Genomic DNA, 21,815 nt, shown 5'->3' with positions numbered 1-21,815 from the left:
CACTAGAGCTTAAGTTCTTCTCTGTCTTCCTATTTACTGTCATTGAGGTTGTTGGAGATGCAAAGTATTTGTGATATCTGCAGAGAAATCTGGGCCAACTTGGAAGAACTGTTGGGTCCTTATAGCACCTAGAAGAGAACTGGTCAACAAATCTCTTTCTTCCCCAGTAAAAATGTTCCGATGCTCTTTATGGATTCTTACCCGCTTGCTGCCCCTTAATAACGCAGGCCGCCCCAATGGCACGTCTCACACAAACGCGCATCCCGCTGACGCTGTGTTCTCTCTCAGGCCCCTGCACGTGGCTGCGCGCAATGGCCTGAAGGCCGTGGTGGAGGAGCTGCTGGCCAAAGGGGCCTGTGTCCTCGCTGTCGATGAGAACGGTGAGTGGGGAAAGTACACGATCACGCAGGGGCCTTCCCTGTGCTGGGGAGCCGGAGGACGTGAGGGATGTAGGCGCTAGTTAAAGAGGCATTAGGAACCCTCTCCCTGCAGAGCCACCCCCCCCCCGCCCCCCGTGTGTGAGAAATCAACAAGGGTACCGTGTCCTGTCTGTCTGCGTTCAAGTACAGTCTCCCCGTAGCCACCGCTGCCTCCCATTCTGCATGTGACGTCAGCAGCGAGGGTCACTGACTCCTCAGCGTGGCGGTTCAGATGCCCGAGACACACGGACAAGCTTTGGCCTTGGCCTTCGCCGTTCTGACCGCGCACCCTGAGGAGTGAGGGATTCCACACCATCCGTGCATGCTCAAGGGATCACGTCAAAACCAGGGCTCTGTGTTCCAGTCCATTCTGAGATCAAACCTTTTTCTTTTCTTTTCGAGAACAGACCAGGTCACATATTCCCAGGATGGCTATTTGGGGAATGTGGATAAGAATTTCAAATTCATGTGTAGGCTTGACACTTCTCTTGATCTAGAGAACGTCCCTTTTCTAAATGAACTAACTCTTAACAGCAGCTTTACACTCTGCTTCCTAAGGAATTGTGAACACCAGGATTGCATTAAACTGCCATTGTTAGCACAATGCCTATTAGCCGTGGGGAGCAGAAGAGGGACTTCTGGATATTTACGAATTAAGTAAATTTTTTAAAAAATGTGGCATTGATCGTGGCATTGAATTAACATCGTCTAATCAAATGCATTAACGGAACTCAATTAACTGCTTATTACAGGTATTGGAATTAGCAGCTCATGCCCATTGCTCAGAAGTAAGCAGCCCCATGGCGTCCTTAGCTGTAACCCCTGTTAGTTCGGTTTTGCGGCCCCATTTCCCCTAGCATGTTCCCTGCTCCGTCCCCGGCCCGATTCATCTAGGAGACGCAGAAAGTTCGCTCTCACTCCATCTCTCTGGTTCCCCCGCCTCCCCTCCCCTCCCCTGTCCTCCCCGTTGTAGACTTTGGGGTTGGCGTGCAGAGACCCACAGCTTTTCTCCACAATGACCAGAGGCCAGAACACGTAGTTTTCGCTTCTCCGGTGTAAGTCTGCTACCCCCGAGGCTCACCCAGCCCTTCCTGACCTTGGGCCATGGGACTGGCTTGTCTCGGAGCTTAGCCGCATCCCAGAGACCTGGGAACATGGGGGGGCACGTTAGTACAGCGCCACAGTCCTAGTTCCTTGGCTCAGCACAGACCTGCGTGGCACCGGATGTTAAGATATCTGTCCCTTCTTGTTGGTTTTCACACCAGAGAAGGAATAATCTGCTCAGAGGGGCGAGGAGGGGGAAGCAGACATGAGGTCAAGTGCTGATAAACCAAACAACAAAAAGTTCGGTTTTATTGAGCCAGTTCCTCTGAGTAAGTGAGCGAGAAGTAGAGGCAGCTCTGGCCAGCGGAGAGGACGGGGTGGCCTGGAACCAAAGCGGACTGAGGCAGCAGTGATTACATCCAAGTGTATATTTCCGCACGCACCTATTTCGTACAATGAATAACTTTCCCTCCCGGATGGCAGCCGCCCCGTCCAAACGGTAGAGCATGGCACGACTATGCCAGCCACCGCGATTTCCCCGCCTCGGCTGCATTTAGGTTGGCAGGGTTGCTATTTTTAAAAATTCTGTCAAGTTTTTTTAATTTTTTTTCTAATGGTGGTCCCTGTTCAACTACAAATGACCAGGCCTTCCTGTGTCTGACCTACTCACATGATTCCGTTTGTCTAGAGCCAGTTCCTTGTAGAACCTGACACACCAGCACCTACAATGGAAAGCCATTGTTCTCAGAATGCTCGTGCTCAGGCCCCGCCTGAGGCCCGTGGTGTGAGTGTGTGTGCTCGCCAGTGGGAGCTCCTCCCTGGCTGTCCTGTGGCTGTTTTTTTTTTCTCGTGGAATTGTGTCCCACCCCCATCCCCTCGTGTTTCCGTTCACTAGACAAAGACTGGAATTCGGCCTCATTTGGGGTAATATAGTGCTTGTCGTTGTCATGTAAGCTGAACAGAATCCCCCAAACCCTCCCTGGAATGCCTCCCCCCCAGCCCCCTCTCGCCTCACCCCTAGCATGCCCTGTGAGAAGTCACTCCCCCCTTTGCCTGCATGATTGCTAACTCAACATACATCTCCGCGGGAGGTCGGACGAGATGTACTGTGGATGCTCACGCCGCCTCAGGTCCCGGACTAACCACTGCCTTGTCTGCATTTACGCCCAGGTCATACCCCGGCCCTGGCTTGCGCTCCTAACAAAGACGTGGCTGACTGCCTGGCCCTCATTTTGGCTACCATGATGCCTTTTTCTCCTTCCAGTACAATGACGGCTGTCAACTTGGTTTGTTTTAAAAAAGACAATTTGAACAGGACGACCCGCTCCAACCTGGGTAGCATGGTTAGCCTGTGCAGTAACAACGTAGGCTCGGAGGATGGGTACAATGAGAACGATTCTGATTCGGAAACCTTTTGACCTTGGACTGTAGACGTGCTCCCTTGATCGACCATGGTGGAGGAAGGGGAAGAGGCTCGGACTTCAGGTTTAGGGCGTGCTCCAGTGTCATTATGGGCCCAGGCCACCAGACGCCAGGAGAGAAGGGATTCATTCATCAAACCGAGGGAGGGCGGCTAGGCCCGAGGACCAAGCGCTCACACGGGTGGGCCCCGCTTTTGATTTGTCTCCTGCTTTCCTTAGCTCTAAGATACTTCTGTGGAAGTCTACCTCTCATTTAAAGGAAGGAATAAAAAAAAACGCATTTACTTCTTTTTCTTTGGGGATAATGCACTGAGAGGGAACTGTTGTCCCCTATAAAGTGTGTGTGTGTTTTTGTTCACATACTCACTTGGCAGTGAGCTGTCAGAAGTGTATCTGGGACGTGCATGGCCCCAGGGAGGGGGAGGAGGGGCAGATAGGAAAAGCCTCCAACCGCCTCTCACTTGGCTGTGTACGCCCTCACTAGAACCCAAAGGTAAAGTGTCTCTCTCCGGAAATCACGCCTGTAGTCCTCTCTCCAAGGGAGCCCGATGACCCGTGTCCTCCCTAGAGTAAGCCCTCAGCAGCCAGGACTTCTTCTGAGGCTATTGGTTGAAGTTGCCAGATGAAGGAGAAAAACTCATTGAAAACCGGACTTGCTTGTTTTTCCTTTAACACAAGCACGGCGCCCACTGCTCCCCATAACAAGCCTGTGACTTCTTTCCACCCGAGCGGTGGAATCGGGGGCTGTCTATGACCCTTCCAGGGAAGGTCAGATTGCACCCACCCCCGGAGGCCTATACAGGTTTGCTATGATGCATCCTTAGACAAAACGGTAACTTCTAAAGAACATCAGGGCCATGGCCTTGTTCATCGATAGTAACATGTTCCAGGAGCGTCTCAGTCAAGGTGGTGCCAAGGGAGGGCACGTGTGGCTGCAGCAGGGGGCAGAGAGAGGCAGAGCAGGTGGCAGGAGGCGGGGATGAGGAGCGTAAAGCCCGTGGGTAGTTGCTCGCTGATGAAATCAACCTGGTGAACCCTGTGTCTGCTCCCTCTGCCAAAGCTTCTAGGTCCAATGGACCCCGCCCCGCCCCGGGAACAGCCGGACAAAAAGAAGAATGAGACTCTTCCAGAACCATTCACACACACACGTGCACACACATGTACATATCTATGTCTGTATCTCATCAACCAGCTCTACAGGAGGACCAAAATGCTTCCGTCTAGAATGGAAGACTTTAACTGGTTTTTCTTCGAAGTGAAAGTGAGGACTCAAGTAGCTTTTCTATGGAGTTAAAATGGAATCTTTTTGTGTACGAGTCTTTGTTGTATTTTATATTTCTTAGGACAGATTTCCGGTGGATGGCTTACCATTTGTAACGGATGATGTGTTGACCACGGCTTATTTTTTTTGCCAGACTAGAGAAAATGTTCATACACTTTTGATGTAAATGTGTTTATATTTATTTGAAATGAAACCAATGCTGAGGGAGCGTCCTTTGTTTGTTCTCCCTTTTCATTGCTGTGTGTCTTACCGGGAAAAACGAAAAAGCAGAAAAACACACAGGCCCTCCCTGGGCCAGCCCTCAGCCCTGGGCCAGCCCTCAGCCCTGGGCCAGCCCTCGCCCGGCATTTCCGCCGCTGAGGTCTCAGCCGATCCTCCGGATCTCCCTCGTGGAGTGGAGAGGGCCCAGCATCCACCACTCCACCCCAGTCTGCGGCCAGCCTAGACCTTAGAAGACATTGGAGTCCTCTGCTCTCCTGCCAGATGAAACCGAAGCACATAGCGGATCATATGCACCGACGTGGCCAAAAGGAAGGTCCAGAAATTATCCCGAATGCACTGACATCCCACAGGGGCCCAGCAAACGCCTGGGAAACGGTGTCAGTGTGTGGACACTTGCCCCAAGAGAAGAAATAAAAATCACCAGCTCGGCTGCTCCCACCGGGGGAAGGACGTGTTGTGCTAGGGGAGTACTAACCATCTGATAACTGGGTTCCTTTCCCCCTGGAAATTCCAGTTCCATAGTGTTTGTGAGAGGTTTTTACAACAGTGTTCCACCAGATCTGGATCAAATCCAGATTCTGTGTTCTATTTCTGTTTCTCGTCTAATGGCCAGAGACGTGAGTCTCGCCCTTTTGTACCCTGGACCGAACGAGAAGCTCACATTGGGCTCTTCACCAAGGCGGGCTTGCTCAGCGGACTTCCAACGTTGTGTCTGCATTCCCCTCCTTCCTCTGTCCTTTCCGTTTGTTTAGAGAAGATGAATTTTTTTACAGGAGGTGAATTCTTAATGAGGTAGTAATGACCTCATCGTTACCAAAACCCTGAGCATGGGAGAGAGCCAGTGCTGAGAAGCACGATACACTGCGGTGTCTTCTTCTAGAAGTGAATGGGAATCTTGCTCCGTTGGCGCAGAAAGCAGGCAAAGAGACAGCCGCTTCAGCGGTGGCGCAGTGGTGACCTTGCCCCGTGGGGGCGCACGGAGAGCAGGAGCGTTGCAGCAGGACGCAGGCCTGGGCCTTCTCTCCACGGAGCTGCCTTTGACGCCCCCCACCCCGTCCTCACAGAGAGAAGGAGGACAAAGGAGCAACACGAAGTCATGCTTACTCTGAACTGCTCATTGAATCCATCTCTCCTCTTGCTCCCTCCCCGCCTCTCCCCTCCCCGGCCAATTCTTTTCCTTTGAGAAATGACTTTAAAGAAACTCTTGAGTTCTGTATTTGTCAAGTACATCTCTTAGAGATAAAATTAGATTTGCAACATAGCTTTCTAAGAAAAAAACAGAACAGAAAACATTGTGCTTTTCATTGAGTCGTAGCTGGTTAGTGCTTTTTACCTACATGTGTTCTTTTTAGACTCGACTTTAACCACAGCCACAGGGGTCATGTTTCATTGCACTTAACCTGTTCGCCAGTGTCTGCCTGTCCTTGGTAAATACATTACTATCTCCACATTGCCTAAAATCTGCTACGATTCTACAGTAAATAGCTCAGGGGATTTCTATGTATCACTACTAAAAGGGCACCGTAGTATGTTTTGGTACGTTAGGCAGTAAACAGCTGCTTGACTTATTATTTTATTATTGAATTAGGACAAGAACAGCAAATGGATTCGCTGCACTAGTTACGCTTTGTACTGTTGAGCAACTCGGTTTGCTTGTCTGTCGTGTTGGTTGAAGAACTCGCCCCGTTTTTTTCTTTTGTCTTGTACTATGAAGGTAGAGTGCCTTTTTATATCTGTATATTCTGAAAATGTTCTGTGAAATGTTTTGTGTTTTTTTTCCACTTGAGTGTTACCAGAGCAATATAAGACCAGTGAGTTTTCATTTCAGCCGTTCTTTGAATGTACAAAGTGTCTTTTTTATTTTTTTCCTAGTTCCCCTTTTCCCTGCTTTGAAATGGAAATGGAAAAGCCGAAGTGTTCTCTAGGAGTTCTGTTTGATTTTGCAGTGGCTAAAATGCTCACTTCTTACCAAACCGTAAACCATAGGTCAGTGTTCTAGGGGAAAAGCGTTCCAAGATAGTGACAATCGGAGTGTGTGTACACAGTGTAATTCTACGCGTCCCTGATGCAGTGTTCTAGAAGCTCAATGCAAATGTATTCCGGTTGGTAGTCTGTCTACACGTTTTATGCTTTAGCATGTGCAATATATCTTTGCGAAGCACGATGATAAAATCTGGTGCCAGTGTTCTATTTTGCATAATATATTTGTAACAGCATAAAATATTGTTTGATGATTTCAGTGGGATTTTGTCTGTAATGTTTTCTTATGTAAATTGGGGTTGAATGACTCTGGTAAATGCCATGACTGTAAAAATGAGGAAAATGACTTTGAGTTCAGTGAATGACTTTGAACCAATCTGAATCTTCTCAAGCACAGTTTAATACTTTTTCAACTACTGAATGCTAATAATGTAATGAAGTACTTAACTGTAATATACTATGGAAATGCATTCAGATGGTTATTTTTACAAATAAAGACGGTACAAATATTGTTGCAATTCCTGTTTTCTTTCATTTGTCCAAGTCATGCTGATTTTACCAACTGTTCTGACCATTTACATCTTTACTAGTATCTCCCCTACCAGTGCCAAATTAACATTAAATTCTTAAGATAAATAATCAAGTGGGAAGTGTATATGCATATTTAATACTTCTGTTTCTATCACCACAATTAGAGAAAAAATTCAAATATGTATATTTGTGTTGATTATATTTATTTTTGTCATAAAAGATTTCAGCTGGCTCGTAACAAAAGACATGTGATAAACTAGAAATAGAAAAATTAAGATGGGGAAAATACAAATATGTGAACTGTGAAGTTTAGCACAGTGGCTATGACTGAACTTGAGTTTGCTCTAAGCTTCCTTGTGTTCACGGTAAGAGGGGAAATGTAATTAATTGTCTGGTTGCATGTATCAGAAAGGAGGAAGTTTATGAGGTCCTCAAAACTGTGAATTCAACCATTCTTGTCTTTGTTGTTGCCACCACTACCTTTATAGCAACTACTTCATAGCAACACGAGACCCGGTCTCTCTTCTCTGTTCTTAAAGGTATAGAGAGAATTTTCTCTTCATCTCATCAGAATTTCTCCCCTTGAGTAGTAATTTTAGGAACAGTCACTAGAAGCACTAACAAACAAATTCCTGAGGATGGAGTTCCCAGCTGATGAGAAAAAGGTGTGGGGGTGGGGCCTTCCTGAGTTCCTCAAATCACAGTGTCATAGGATGTTAGCAGCTCTTACAGTCTAGCCCAATCCCATCCCCGTGTTTTTCATGAAAATACTGAGCCCCAGAGAGGTTATGGAATTTTTTCAAATTTGTGTATACAAATATTCAGTGGCCTGAATATACATTGTGCGCCTATAGATCTCTCTTCTGTGTCATCCTACCGAAAATGTTTTGTGGTTGTTTTTTTATTATTATTATTATTATTTTTCCTAGAAATGTTCTGAAAGGTTGCACTCTGCCCTGTCCTCATTCAGATATACAAATCCACATGCTTTCCCCTTTTTTTTTTTTTTTAAATTTTATTGGGGTGACATTAGTCAACATGAACATATAGGTTTCATGTGTGGAGTACTAATTTACAAAATCTGTATAGGACCATGTGCCCACCACCCAAAGGCAAATCTTCTTTTGTCACCTTATATTAAGACCCCTTTCTTCCCTCACACCCCTCCCTCTGGCAACCACCACACTGCTGTTTGTGTTCATAAATTTCAGTTTTATATTCCACACTAGAGGCCCGGTGCATGAATTCGTGCATGATAGGGGCCAATTGGGGCCAGGCCGGCACAGGGGAGGAGATGCGGGAGGTTGGCGGGCCAGCCCCGCCCCCGATCGGGGTAAGGGGGCCCGATCGGGGGCAGGGCAGGCTGGGGGAAGGGGCGGTGGGCAGTTGGCCAGCTGGCCCAGTCCCTGATCAGGCTGGTTGGCTGGCCACAGTGGGCGTCATAGCGACCTGTCCTTCCGGTCATTCCAGTGTTCCAGTCGCTGGCTTTTTATATATATAGATATGAGTGAAATCAAATAGTTCTTAGCTTTTTCTGTTTGACTTATTTCACTTTGCATAATGTTCTCAAGGTCCCTCCATGTTGTTGTAAACAATGCTATTTCCTCCTTCTTTATGGCTGTGTAGACTCCATTGTGTATGTGGACCACGTCTTCTTTATCCAGGCCTCAATCGTAGGGCACTTGGGCTGTTTCCAACTCTTGGCCACCGTGCATGCTGCTGCAATTAACATAGGGGTGCATGTATCTTTGCATATAAATGATTTCGAGTTTTTCGGGTATATACCCAGGAGTGGGATCATTGGGTCGTATGGTAGCTCTATTTTTAATATTTTGAGAACTTGTCAGACTGCTTTCCATAGTGGTTGTACCAGTCTACATTCCCACCAGCAGTGAATGAGGGTTATCTTTTTTCCACAACCTCTTAATAATGCGGATTTTTTTCAATAGATGGAGTTACACATAAGTTGATATATATGCGATTTGATATGTATGCTATTTTGTTGTATTGACAACAAGCTTCAAAAACTTCATATGTCAAATTTTCTGAAGGTGTTAACATCATAGATATTTTTACACTTAAAAATGTCGAATTTCGTGCCAAAAAAAAGAGCATTTGTGGCAAGTTTTAATTCATTACTTTATTTTGAAGAAAAGTGCTGCTGAAAGTTATCATATACTTCAGGAAGCTTATGGTGAACATGCTCCATCTCAAGATACTTGTGAACGCTGGTTTAAATGCTTTAAAAGTGATGATTTCGTTGTGAAAGACAAAGAACGTCCAGGTCAACCGAAAAAGTTTGAAGACCAACAATTACAAGCATTATTGGATGAAGATGTGTGTCAAACTCAAAAACAACTTGCAGAAAGATTAAAAGTTGCTCAGCAAACAATTTCTGATTGTTTACAAACAATGGGAAAGATTTTAAAGGAAGGAAAATGGGTGCCACATCAACTGAACGAAAGACAAATGGAAAACTGAAAACTCATCAGTAAAATGTTGCTTCAACAGCACAAAAGAAAGTCTTTTTTGCATCGAATTGTGACTGGCGATGAAAAGTGGATTTATTTTGAGAATCCCAAACGCACAAAATCATTGGTTAATCCAGGTCAACCATCAACATCGACTGCAAGGCCAAATCGCTTCGGAAAGAAGACAATGCTCTGCATTTGGTGGGATCAGGAATGTGTGGTGTATTATGAGCTTCTAAAACCAGGTGAAACTGTTAATACTGATCGCTACTGACAACAAATAATCAATTTGAACTACACTTTGATTGTGAAACCACCAGAATGGGCCAGAAGACACGGCAAAGTAATTTTGCTTCATGATGTCACACCATCACACACTTCAAAACCAGTTAAAGACACTTCAAAAGATCTTGCCTGGGAAGTATTAACCCACCCCCCCGTATTCACCAGCCCTTGCTCCTTCAGATGACCACTTGTTCTGATCGATGGCACATGCACTTTCTGAGCAGCACTTCAAAACATACGAAGAAGTGGAAACTTGGGTCTCTGAATGGTTTGTCTCAAAACAAGAAAAGTTCTATTGGGACGGCATCCGCAAATTACCTGAAAGATGGGGAAATGTGTAGCTCACGATGGACATTACTTTGAATAAAGCACTTTTGATGTTTCTCTTGAAATTATCGTGTTTTCTTTGATTATAAAATCCGCATTATTAACCAGTAAACCTCTATCACAGTGTCCTTCCAAAGTATACCATCACTAAGGTGACTTCTTCCGGTCATTGTTAAGGACATTGGTTGCTGGACTTCCTTTAAAAAAAAAAAATGTAGGGATTCCTTATGTCACTTGTGCTCTCAAGAAGCAAGCAGGAAAAAAAAAAAAGAAGCAAGCAGGAGGGGAGTGGCCTCCGCTGCAGTAACTGTGCTGATCCTTGATGAGGCACTTGGTCTCCAAACTGTTTGTCAAGGGAACCCTCTCTCTAATTCCCCTCAGTAGGCATTGTACCCTGAACATCTACCTCTCACTTAGCACAGTAATGTGTTCCAGAATTAGCTTGCAAGGCACAAAGGCATTAAGCTAAAAGGCTATTAACATAACCTAAAAATGCTGAGGGTAAAAATGCTGTGTGAATGGTCTCTTAGCAAATCTCATACTGAAGGTACATTTGCTGTAAAATATAAAGCAACAAAGATAATGGCTCTGCTATTCATTAATTTTCGGGCACTTCTAGGGGATGATGGGAAGTGTGGGGGCATTGGTGGCTGGCACAGTGATGGGCCGGGCAGCGTTGCTACTAGCATTTACTAGGCCTGGGATCCCAAAGGCCCCGGCCAGCCCAGGGTACAACTCCGCCACCCTCAATGCCAGTGCTCTCCCAACTCAGTGCTCCTCTACTTCCTCTCCTGTTGTTTCTGAGTCATTGCTTCATCCATGTCTTATTGGTGAGGCCAGTCATATTTTAAAATTATCCTCACAAGGAGTTACGTAAACAGGCTCTACTACACGACCCTTGAAAAGAGCTCTTACGCACTAAGGAACAAGAACTTCAGAAGCAATGTTGAGTACGTGTTCCCTGGTTGTGTATTTTTCCAGGAGAGATTGCGTGCAGGTGAGTGGGAAAAAAAGTGCACCGATTTGAGACAAATATTTAATTCTTTTGTTATTAAACACACACATGCACACACATGCTTTAAGCCAGTGGTCGGCAAACTCATTAGTCAACAGAGCCAAATATCAACAGTACAACGATTGAAATTTCTTTTGAGAGCCACATTTTTTAAACTTAAACTATATAGGTAGGTACATTGTTATTAATTAGGGTACTCCTTCAATCACACTGTACGTACGCGCCCGCACGTGGTGTTTTGTGGAAGAGCCACACTCAAAGGGCCAAAGAGCCGCATGTGGCTCGCAAGCCGCGGTTTGCCGACCACTGCTTTAAGCGATGGGTTATTGCATCTGCCTCTGGGTGGGGGAACCCTACTCACAAAGCTGGGGCCCCGGGACCACCATCACATGGCAAGATCTGCAAACACAGCACTTAATTCTCTCATAATTATGTATCACCTGATTCTCTTGGTAGGCAGTTTCTAGCATACCATTTTCTACCTTTGAGTGTCTATTTAAGGAAGCCTGTTTACATTCTATGGGAGTTTCATAATTTTCAAAAGTGAAAACATGGAAGCAGTCCTTCAAGCCCCAAAACTTACCTGTGTTTATATTTAGTGGATGAGGCACCCAGCAAGTCTGAGAACTTTAAGAACTCGTGTGTCTTATAGTTAGGTTTCCTAAGAATTACAGACAGTTAGGCTCAGATCTTAATGATGAAAAGTTGCCAGCAATAGAAAGATCAGAGGAGCCGAAACCGGTTTGGCTCAGTGGATAGAGCGTCGGCCTGCGGACTGAAAGGTCCCAGGTCCAATTCCGGTCAAGGGCATGTACCTTGGTTGCGGGCACATCCCCAGTAGGAGGTGTGCAGGAGGCAGCTGATCGATGTTTCTCTCTCATCGATGTTTCTAACTCTCTATCCCTCTCCCTTCCTCTCTGTAAACAATCAATAAAATATATATATTAAAAAAGAAAAGAAAGATCAGAGGAGAAAACATCCTAGGGAGAGGGAGGAGAGCTTTGCCAGGTGAGTCCACGGGGAGCCATGGGACTAGGGCACTTTCAATAGACTTAATTCTTTAGATCATGGATTCTAAGCCGGTTAAGGAGAGACGTGGAGACGCGAGGGAGATGATGGGTAGTGGGAACGTGGTACAGTCCCTGCACCGAAGGTTTTGATAAAGTGGAAGACCTGCTACGTGGTAACACCGGCATTGGTGAGCTAAACACGGGTGTTGAAGTAATGATTTCAGAGTGGTATCGTTTTAGGACAAAAAAAGCCAAGGAAGTTTGAGGAAGATGCTAGGGCTGTGGTCATATGAGCTTATAGATGACCCGAGGAGGTTGCTTTGGGAACACACTGAGAGAGCAGAGCACTGAACTGTGCGTCCCCCAAGTGTAGAGGTCAGCAAGAGACCAAGATACCTCCGACCCTAGGAAAGAAAGAGTGTGATAGAAGAAGTGGGTGTTTGAGGATAATTGAAGAAAAAGAGCTTTGGAGGTGAAGAAGTAAAAAACTGACAACAAATGGCTCAAAAGCCATTTAAGGTAGATTTAAGCAAAATGGATGAGAAAAGTTGGCCACTTCAAAGCATCTGTCATTCAGATACTTTAAGTAGACACACACTTAGAGCTGATTTATTAGCAGCTTGAAGTTTGGTTACAGGATTAGGATGAAGCTTTTTTAAGAAGTAAGAGTGGTGCATTTTTGTTAAAAAAAAGACACACACACACACACACACACACACACACACACACACACACACACCACAACAAGACCTTAACTATACTACAGTGGCAGGCTTTATGGCCATATGGTTTAACCTACAGGTGACAGATGGCAAGGGGCTGCAGAATGAACAAAAAGGGTGTGTGGAGCAAATATCCTAGTGAAACATTGGATACTTCCCAGTGGGCCTTCCTCGGAGGACAAAAGACTAGAATCATTGGAATTCTGTATTGCTCTTTAAGTGAAAAAGAAATTGGCTTTAACATATTAACTTTTCCTGAAATCTCCATTTTTACCCCCCAAAAATTAGAAATCTAATTTGCGTTTATAATTCCCTTTTGAATTTCTTTTTTTTTTTTCCCAGAAATGCTTTCTCCATTTCTAAATCCATGTCCTGTTTGTATTATACATTTCTCTTCAGGCCCGAGGCTTACCGCTTACTATTTTACCATTACTTAAAATCTATAAAACGTTCGTCACAGGAATGCTACCTGATCACTGGTTGATTTTCTGCCTTTGCCAGGGTCTGCCCATTCGTGGTTTTGATTAGACTGCTGGGCCCTTCGTGCGTGGCCTCCGTGCTAACAAAGCCGATAAGGGCTCTGTGGGTACCATCTGGAGGCTTGCTTTGCAAGGTCACCACTGACACCAGCAGCCACTTTTTAAAAAATGTTAACAGGTTTATTGAAATATATTTGACATAACATACATAAAATCCACCCTTTTAAAGTATACAATTCAATGGTTTTTAGTGACTCCAAAAAGTTATGTAATCATCAGCACTATCTAATTTCAGAAACCTTTCATCACCCCAAAATAAACCCACACCCATTGCTAGTCCTTCTCTATTCCCCAACTTGTCCCTTTCCCTTGCAACCACGTAGCTGTGTCCTATCTCTACAAATGTGTCTATTCTGGATATTTCATATAAATGAAATAATACAACATATGGCCTTTGTGACTGGCTCCTTAGCATAATGTCTTCAAGGTTCATCCGTGTTTTAGCATGTATCAGAACTTCATTTCTTTTTATAGCCAAACAGTAATCGATTATATGGACATACCACAATGGATGGACATGTGAGTTGTTTCTGCTTTTGAGCCATTATAAATAACTAGAGGCCCAATGCACGAAGATTCGTGCAAGAATGGGCCTTCCTTCCCCTGGCTGCCGGCACCGCCTTCGCTCCAGCTGGAGCCGCCTTTTCACTCTGATCCAGAGCCACCTTTCCACCTTCCCACGCTGACCAGAGACCTGGAGTGGCCGGGGTGGTGCCGAATACTTGTGTCATTGCCATGGCGACAATGCACACATCCCGCCCCCGGCTGCTTGGCACCTGCATATGCAAATTAACCCGCCAGCTTTGTTGGGTTAATTTGCATACTCACTCCTGATTGGCTGGTGGGCATCAGGAAGGTACAGTCAATTTGATTCTTACTCTTTTTTAAAAATATATATTTTATTGATTTTTTACAGAGAGGAAGGGAGAGGGATAGAGAGTTAGAAACATTGATGAAGAGAAACATCGATCAGCTGCCTCCTGCACACCCCCCACTGGGGATGTGCCCGCAACCAAGGTACATGCCCTTGACTGGAATCAAACCTGGGACCCTTCAGTCCTCAGGCCGACGCTCTATCCACTGAGCCAAACCGGTTTCAGCTGATTCTTACTTTTATTAGTATAGATGCTGCTATGAATATTTGTGTACGGATTTTTGTGTGAACATATGTTTTCATTTTTGTGTGTACTAGTATATACATAGGAGTAGAATTTCTGGGTCATATGGTAACTCTGTGTTTATCATTTTGAGGAACTGCCAAACCGTTCCACTGCAGCTGCCAGACATTCCATCAGCAACATAAGAGAGTTTGAATTTCTCTGTGTCTTTGCGAATGCTTCTTTATCTCCATTTGTTTTTATTATGGCTGTTCTAGTGGGTGTGAAGTGATATCCATTATAGTTTTGATTTGCATTTCTTGTTCATAACTAATGGTATTGAGCATGGTTTCATGTGCTTATTGGCTATTTGTAAATCTTTTATTCAACCCTTTACCCATTTTTTAATTGGGTTATTTCTTTTTTATTGTTATTATGTAAAAATTCTTTATATGTTCTCTATATAAGCCCCTTATATATAAAGGATTTACAAATATTTCCTCCTATTCCATGAGTTTTGTTTTTGTTTTTTTTCACTTTCTTGATAATATCCTTTGAGGGCATTATATTATGACATAATTATATTATGACACAACACTTTCTTCTCTTTGGTTATAAGATGCATCCCAATTTTAGGGACATTAAATGTGAATGATAAAATATGGTAATGTGTCAATATCCATTAAAATTAGAATTATACATATCCTTTCACGAAGCAATCCCACTTTGGGGAATCTATGCTGCAGCAGTAGAAATATAGATAAGTAAGGGTGATATTTAAAATATTTAGCAACTAGTAGGGCACAGATACCTACCAATCAGAACAGATACTATTCAATATAGACACCAACTAATAGGCCTGCCCCTGATATTCTCAGTTTCTGGGCAAGAATACAAACATAAGCTTTCATACCAGAGTTTTAAATACTTACAGATATTTTTTAAATTGAGCTAGAAAAACGTCAGTAAAATACATTTTATCACCCTACCTTGCCAAATATACTTTCAAAGCAACCTAAAAGAACTGGTTCAGATTTAAAAGTTAGTACCCTCCTCAGAGTTTGTCCGACCAGGGAAGGTAACCTCCTACCTTCAACCTGTGGCTCAGCACCCACCCCATTTTCTTCATATGCCCAGCATCAGCCTGTAGAAGAGTCTTGCACATACATATAGACACCCTGGCCTCTCTGTCTATATCCTCGCACCCCTTAAGCCTAGGGATGTTTGCAGTGGTCATATAAATTGCTCTCAAGAGCTCAGGACCTGTCAGTAAGGAATTTCAATGTCTTTGCAATAAAAAGAGTCTAATAGAGGCTCACAGATTCCAGCTGGCCACATCCCCTTGGCCCCAGACTCCTTGCATGAGGAGGAGCACAGCTGGAGGAGGGCGAGAGTGATTGCCTCTGGTCAGGGGCCCGGGACACCTTTCTGGTACCTACAGGTTGCATATCAGTTCTTCAGAAAAGTAGAGACGTATATGCTGATATGCTTATAATTTTTAGAAATATAGTGAAAAACAATAAAAAACAACTGGGACAACTTGGATGTCATTCTGTTATACCCCTGCTAGGGAATATGAAGCTATTAAAAATAATAAATGTGTTTACGAAATATTAAGTATGGTTTAAAGAAGCAAGTTTTTAGTAAAATATTGATGGTTATAACCTCAAACAAAATTTAAAAAATGCATGTGTAAGTTTATCGGTGTCTATATGTTGTATGATCATGGAACAAAAATATGACAGATATACCCTATAATGTTAAAGGAGGAGGGTGGTGAAGTTGTAGTTAAGTGGGAAAATGTATATAGTGCAAAATGTTAAGTGAAAATATTAAATGTAGAATATAAAATTCTTACATCACAAAAATAGGTCAAAATGGATTGTGTTTATGAACAAGGACTAGATGTAACAAATTAAAACACTGACTTAAGCGACAGAATTGTGGGCAACCTTTGCTCTGAATTTATGTTGTTAATTGTTTTTGCAATACAGTTTTTAAAACGAACAGAGAAGGGAATGCATAAAAGGAAATTGGGAGGTAAATTGGTCATTCTATATAGTGCTAAATTAATACTGTTCATTAGAACCAGCTCCAAGCTCCATAGTTAAAGAGGAATAAAAAAAAATTGGAACTGCATCAATAAAACCCACAGATATATATTTATATATTAAGAATTGGAGAATACATCCTTTTAGGGAGAGCGAAAGGAACTGAACTTAAACAACGTAAAGGTTTCTCCAACTGCAAAATATGGAGATTTGAGTCAGTAACTTCTTATATCCTCCCAGCTCTGACATTTTAGTTTTCTTAGACTAGATCTGTTAGTCAACAGAGTAACTGCCAACCGCCCACGCCATCTGAAGCAGTGAGCCAGGCATAGGCAGATGCCGGAAAAGACACAGAGGCTGACTGACGCGCCTTATCCTTCCACCAGAAGAGGGATTTCTTCCACACAGAAGAAATTAAGGAGATGGTCCCTTTCTCCTCAGAGCAAGGAAACAAATTTAGGATCATGGGAAGTTATCTGAAAAAAAAATTTTTTTAAGCATAGTAAATATAGAGTTGGTTAATGCAAGACTCATTGTCAAGTCCCTTGCCTGGACACTTTCAGAATTAAGATTGTTCCCTCATCACTCCAGAATGGCCGTAGAGATGTCAGAGGGCCAATGTGTTCCACAGCTCAGAACCCTCGCAAGCACCCTATCCACAGTGGTCTCCACCAGTTGGTTGTTCCATGGATGCTCAAACACATTTCCTCTTTCCCTTGAACAACCTATAGTGACTTTTGTATTCAGTGGCATTGAAATTCATCCTGTGTCTCCAAGCTAAAAACTAGTGTCTCCTCCCTCTCCTTTGCTATCCTTATCCAACTGGTTATGAAGTCCTGTCCTTCTGTGCCTTCTAAATAAATGTCTTTTGAACCAATTGCCTCATTTCCTTCTTCACTGCTCCTATTTCAGACCCTCATTATACCTAGATTACTGCAATCACGTCCTCTTTGCTTGCAGTCTTGCCCTTCTTCAATCTTTTTTTTTCCAAAATTGCTGCCAAAAACTATATATATATATATATATATATATATATATATATATATATATATATATATATATATATATATATTTTAAAAGTTGAAGCTCTTTAGCCTGAAAAAGTGTCTGCCCCATCTCTTCATCGTCATTTGCCATTACTTGCACCACTCACCCACCCTGAACTATAGACATTTTTGGAAAGACTGAAATCTTCCTCTTTCTTATATTCTTACCTTTATTCGTGTGAGTCCTTCTACCTAGACTACTCCTCTCCTGTATGCCGGTTAATGCCAGGGCTGACCAGCAGACCCTGAGCAACGGATGAATGGATGACTCTGACACATTTGCTGTGAAAGAGAGGCTAAGGGACGGCCTGGCCCAAGGGACCAGGCAGCCTCGATTGCCTGCCTCCTTAGGCTTTTATTGCAGTTTTATCTTTAGATACAATCAGCAGGTGAGTAATCTTGGGAGGACACATGTGTTTGCATTGTCCTCAAGGCAAGAGCACCCAAAGATTAGGCGTAAGGATTCCAGTAAACACCCGGGGGTCTGTATATGCACAGACTACTTTGGAAAGGTCAAGGAGTAATCAGGGGCACCACCTTCGACACTCCCCTAAGTCTTCCCTAAGTCGGACTTCCGATAAACAGGGCAGGTGGCCTTCCACACACTTCCCTTTTACCAGAATGTCCTCCTTACAACTTTCCAACCAAGACTCGTGTGCTCCCCAACAGTTTAAACTGGTTTCAGACCCAGGTCAAATGTCACCTCTTCTCAAGTGTTTCCTAAACTTTTCCTAAACTCAAAAGGTAGAAATAATTATTTCTTCCTCTATGTTTCCAGGGCACCCTGAATATGCCAATAGCAGTGTTGATCAGCTCACTTTCCATTGTAATTATTTTATTATATGTGTGATGGAGATGAAATATTCCTGTGTCTAGGACCCTCAATCCCCCCTCTCCTCCCTGCCACGAGCCAAAAGGACAATCGGGTCTTTTCTGGGTGGAAGAGCAGGGAACGAGAAGAGAGGAGAAAACCGTGAGGACCTAGCAAAGGCAGCTAAACCTACCCATGAATGAAGAGTGCCGAGGAAGGAAGTGCTGCTTCCAAGGCTGGGAGGGTTTGGGAGGATGAGCACATGAGACCTCTCGGTAACCAAAGTCTCTACGTGTGGGGAATTGAGGTGGGACCCCATTAGTACTTTTTTAAAAATATAAAGAAACTAGAGGCCCAATGCATGAAATTTGTGCATGGGGGGGGGGGTGTCCCTCAGCCCAGCCTGCACCCTCTCCAATCTGGGACCCCTTGAGGGATGTCCGACTGGCAGCCATCTTTGACCACATGGAGGCGTCTATCTTGTGTGTTGGAGTGACAGTCAATTTGCATATTACTCTTTTATTAGATAGAATAGTGAAGTATATCTGTAATTACTACTTGGAAATTAGAGTGTGCTTCCTATACAGCGATTAAAATACATTGAGCCCTGGGACTTCTTTAGGTTACATATGTCTGTTGCCTCCTTTTCTGCTCCATGTTTGCTTCTCTAGTCCCTGACAGTGCCTACATGACAATAAGTGAATGTATGAATGGCACATGTGTATGAGCATGTTGTCTCTGGCCCTTTTCAAGGAAATGCCCCAAGTTTCCAAATGAGCACTCAGGGACATTTCAAGGTGGTATTATTTTGCTGAATGCTCAAGCCCCAGTGGTCCTTGAGGTCAAGCAGTTAGAGGACTGCCCACTGATGGGAATGTAGACCGACGGGCCTGGGCAAAAGCTCAGGATGGAAGGACAACAATGAGAGCGAGGAAAATATGGCAGTCATCAGGAGGTTAGCTATTAATGTGGTGCCAAGAGAAAGACAAGGCAAAGGCTTATCAAGAGTAAAACAAGCTGTGAGACCAGCAGCCAGGAGAGTCCACAGGATGATGTCCAGGTCCCAGGTGCCAAATGAGCGAGATGTGTTCAGAGACCTGAGAGGTGGACATTCTTCGGAATGTCCTCTGCCGGGGCAGGTGCAGCTGTTTAAAGTCCCTGGGTCAGGCTGTGCAGCATCTCCCTGCATACTCCTCCCTGCACTGAGCAGGACAGTCCTGGGATCCAAGGTAGGTTTCACAGTGGGTAAAGCTGTTGGTGCTGAAGCACAAATCACATTATTGTACTGGTAGTCACTGTGTTCCACGCTGGCACAGGAAAAGAAGGGATGCAGTAAAGGTTATCTCTGAAGGAAGACACAGACTCCCTGGTTTTCCACTTTTTTCAGCCAATGGCCTGTGTGGAGCCAGGGCCTGGGAATAATTTTACTAGGATCCTTAAAGAAATCGAATGTTCTCAGCCCACCTTCTCATTTCCACATTTGGTGTTTTCTATTCTTCCATAGTTACTTTCCCTTGTGGGGGAAGACTTTTTCTTTAAATATATTTTTATTGATTTCAGAGAGGAAAGGAGAGAGAGATAGAAACATCAATGATGAGAATCATTGATTGGCTGCCTCCTGCATGCCCCCTACTGGGGATCGAGCCCGCAATCCAGGCATGTGCCCTGACTGGGAATCGAACTGTGATCTCCTTCTTCATCGGTCGACACTCAACCACTGAGCCATGGTGGCTGGGCTTGGGGTAAGTCTTTTAAGTTGCTGTTGACTCGGTATAAGAAACAACATAAAACTGCGAGAATAATTTTTCACATCCTTAATTTTAGCACTTTTTATTATTGAATTTTTTTCCATATAGATAATTCTATTATAGTATCAGCTTTGGATGCCATATGAAATTGAGTCCTGTGTTAGGGATTGCATACAATTATTTGTGTGGTTTGTTTTTAAAGATTTAGTGTCTACCAAATTAAATCAGGCCCTGGTTTCAGGTTTATACAAATATATGTTTTTTACTTGAGCACTCCCCACCCCCATTCTGAGGAAATAAACTTAACTGCACATTTTCTTTCTCTTTTTAAAGGGCAGCCCAGGCTGGTAACCCTTCAGGATCTAAGAACGTGGTGCGGCGCCATAATGGGGCCCTGAGGGGACTTAGGGGTCAGAACTAGTGTTATCCCAGTCAGAAACGCCAGGAGTTCCCCTCTGCAGGGAGCCAGGGCGGGGCCCTTGGGGAGGGAGAGGCTTCCTGGCCCAATCTGCGTGGGAGCACTCACCCCTTACCTTCCACCGGAGCCAGGCCCTGGGAAGTCCCTTCACTTACAAAGAAGACAGGTCGCTTGCTGTGGGGAGTAGAGAGCAGTGGGCTGTGTTTCTAGAATACTTTGGAATTCTTTCCGGGTAACTGTTCTGTGCACACCAATGGTTTCTTTGATTGTTCAATTATGTTCCTATCAGCCATAACTAGAAGCTCCAAAGCGGAACCAGCTGCGGAGACAGGTAAGACAAGGCAGGACGCTGGCCACAGGGAAACACGGGCGAGGCAGAGGCAGACAGCAGGCACACGTTGGGAGGGGCTGTTATGGCCACTGAACTGCTGTTCTCTCAGGAAGGAGTGGAGGAAATGAGGGAGCACGTTGACTAATCTGCATGCCCTTCTCTGCCGCCTTCCCTCTCAGGTAGGTTTAGCTGCCTTTGCTAGGTCCTCACGGTTTTCTCCTCTCTTCTGCCACCTACCCCGCCCCACGCTCCTGGGCCTGCACTGGCGTGAGAGCAGCTCTCTCCCATCTGTGATTACTGTCGGGTTCCTGCTCTGTCTCTTCCATTAGGACCAGATTGTGACCTTCTTAAAGGCAGAGACTGTATTTCGTCCTTATAGCTACAACTAGAGGCCTGGTGTGCAAAATTCATGGATTTGTGGGGAGGGGTTCCCCTCAGCCCAACCTGTACCCTCTCCAATCTGGGACCCCTTCAATCCTGGGGATCAAGCCTAAACCAGCAGTTGGACATCCCTCTCACAATCCAGGACTGCTGGCTCCTAACTGCTCACCTGCCTGCTGGCCTGGTCACCCCCAAATACCCCCCTGCCGGCTTGGTCCCCCCTGCCGGCCCGGTCGCCCCACGCAGCCTGCTGTTCAGTTGTTGGGTCATCCCTCATTAACCCCCCTGCTGGCCTGATTGCCCCATGCAGCCTGCTGTTCAATTGTTGGGTTGTCCCTCACTAACCCCCCCCCCCCCCCGGCCAGCCTTGTCACCCCAGGCAGCCTGCTGGTCATTGCTGTTACTGTGATGGCGCCTCGGACAATTTGCATATTCCTCTATTATTAGTATAGACTAGAGGCCTGGTGCATGAAATTCATGCACGGGTTGGATCCCTAGGCCTGGCCAGTGATCAGGGCTGATTGGGGCCAGGTGGATCAAGGCTGGGCCAGAGAGGAGGCCATGGTCGCTGGGCCCGGTGCAGAAGGAACAGACACCAGATGCTGACACCACCATCATCAGTGCTCCACCACTGCACGGTTCTCTGCCTCCCCCCGCATCCTTA

General features: G+C 44.9%; 1 protein-coding gene across 2 annotated transcripts in view; it reads left to right on the top strand.

The window, feature by feature from the left end:
* The window catches only part of ANKRD44 (ankyrin repeat domain 44), a 248,750-nt gene extending 241,791 nt beyond the window's left edge, over positions 1 to 6,959 (top strand). The window contains exons 27-28 of one of the 2 annotated variants that reach the window (XM_079781980.1): positions 289 to 380; positions 3,945 to 6,959. In XM_079781980.1, coding sequence (XP_079638106.1) covers positions 289 to 380; positions 3,945 to 4,003 — 151 coding nt within the window. In that variant the 3' untranslated portion in view covers positions 4,004 to 6,959. Of the gene's footprint in view, positions 1 to 288; positions 381 to 2,633 lie in introns of both variants that reach the window. The other variant, XM_079781979.1, reaches the window with a different exon arrangement.
* The last annotated feature ends 14,856 nt before the right edge of the window (positions 6,960 to 21,815 follow it).

This window comes from Cnephaeus nilssonii (genome assembly GCF_951640355.1).
Source record: "Cnephaeus nilssonii genome assembly, chromosome: 10".
NCBI lineage: Eukaryota > Metazoa > Chordata > Mammalia > Chiroptera > Vespertilionidae > Cnephaeus > Cnephaeus nilssonii.
Note: the sequence above shows the minus strand (reverse complement) of the source record. Positions and strands in the feature narration are given on the sequence as shown.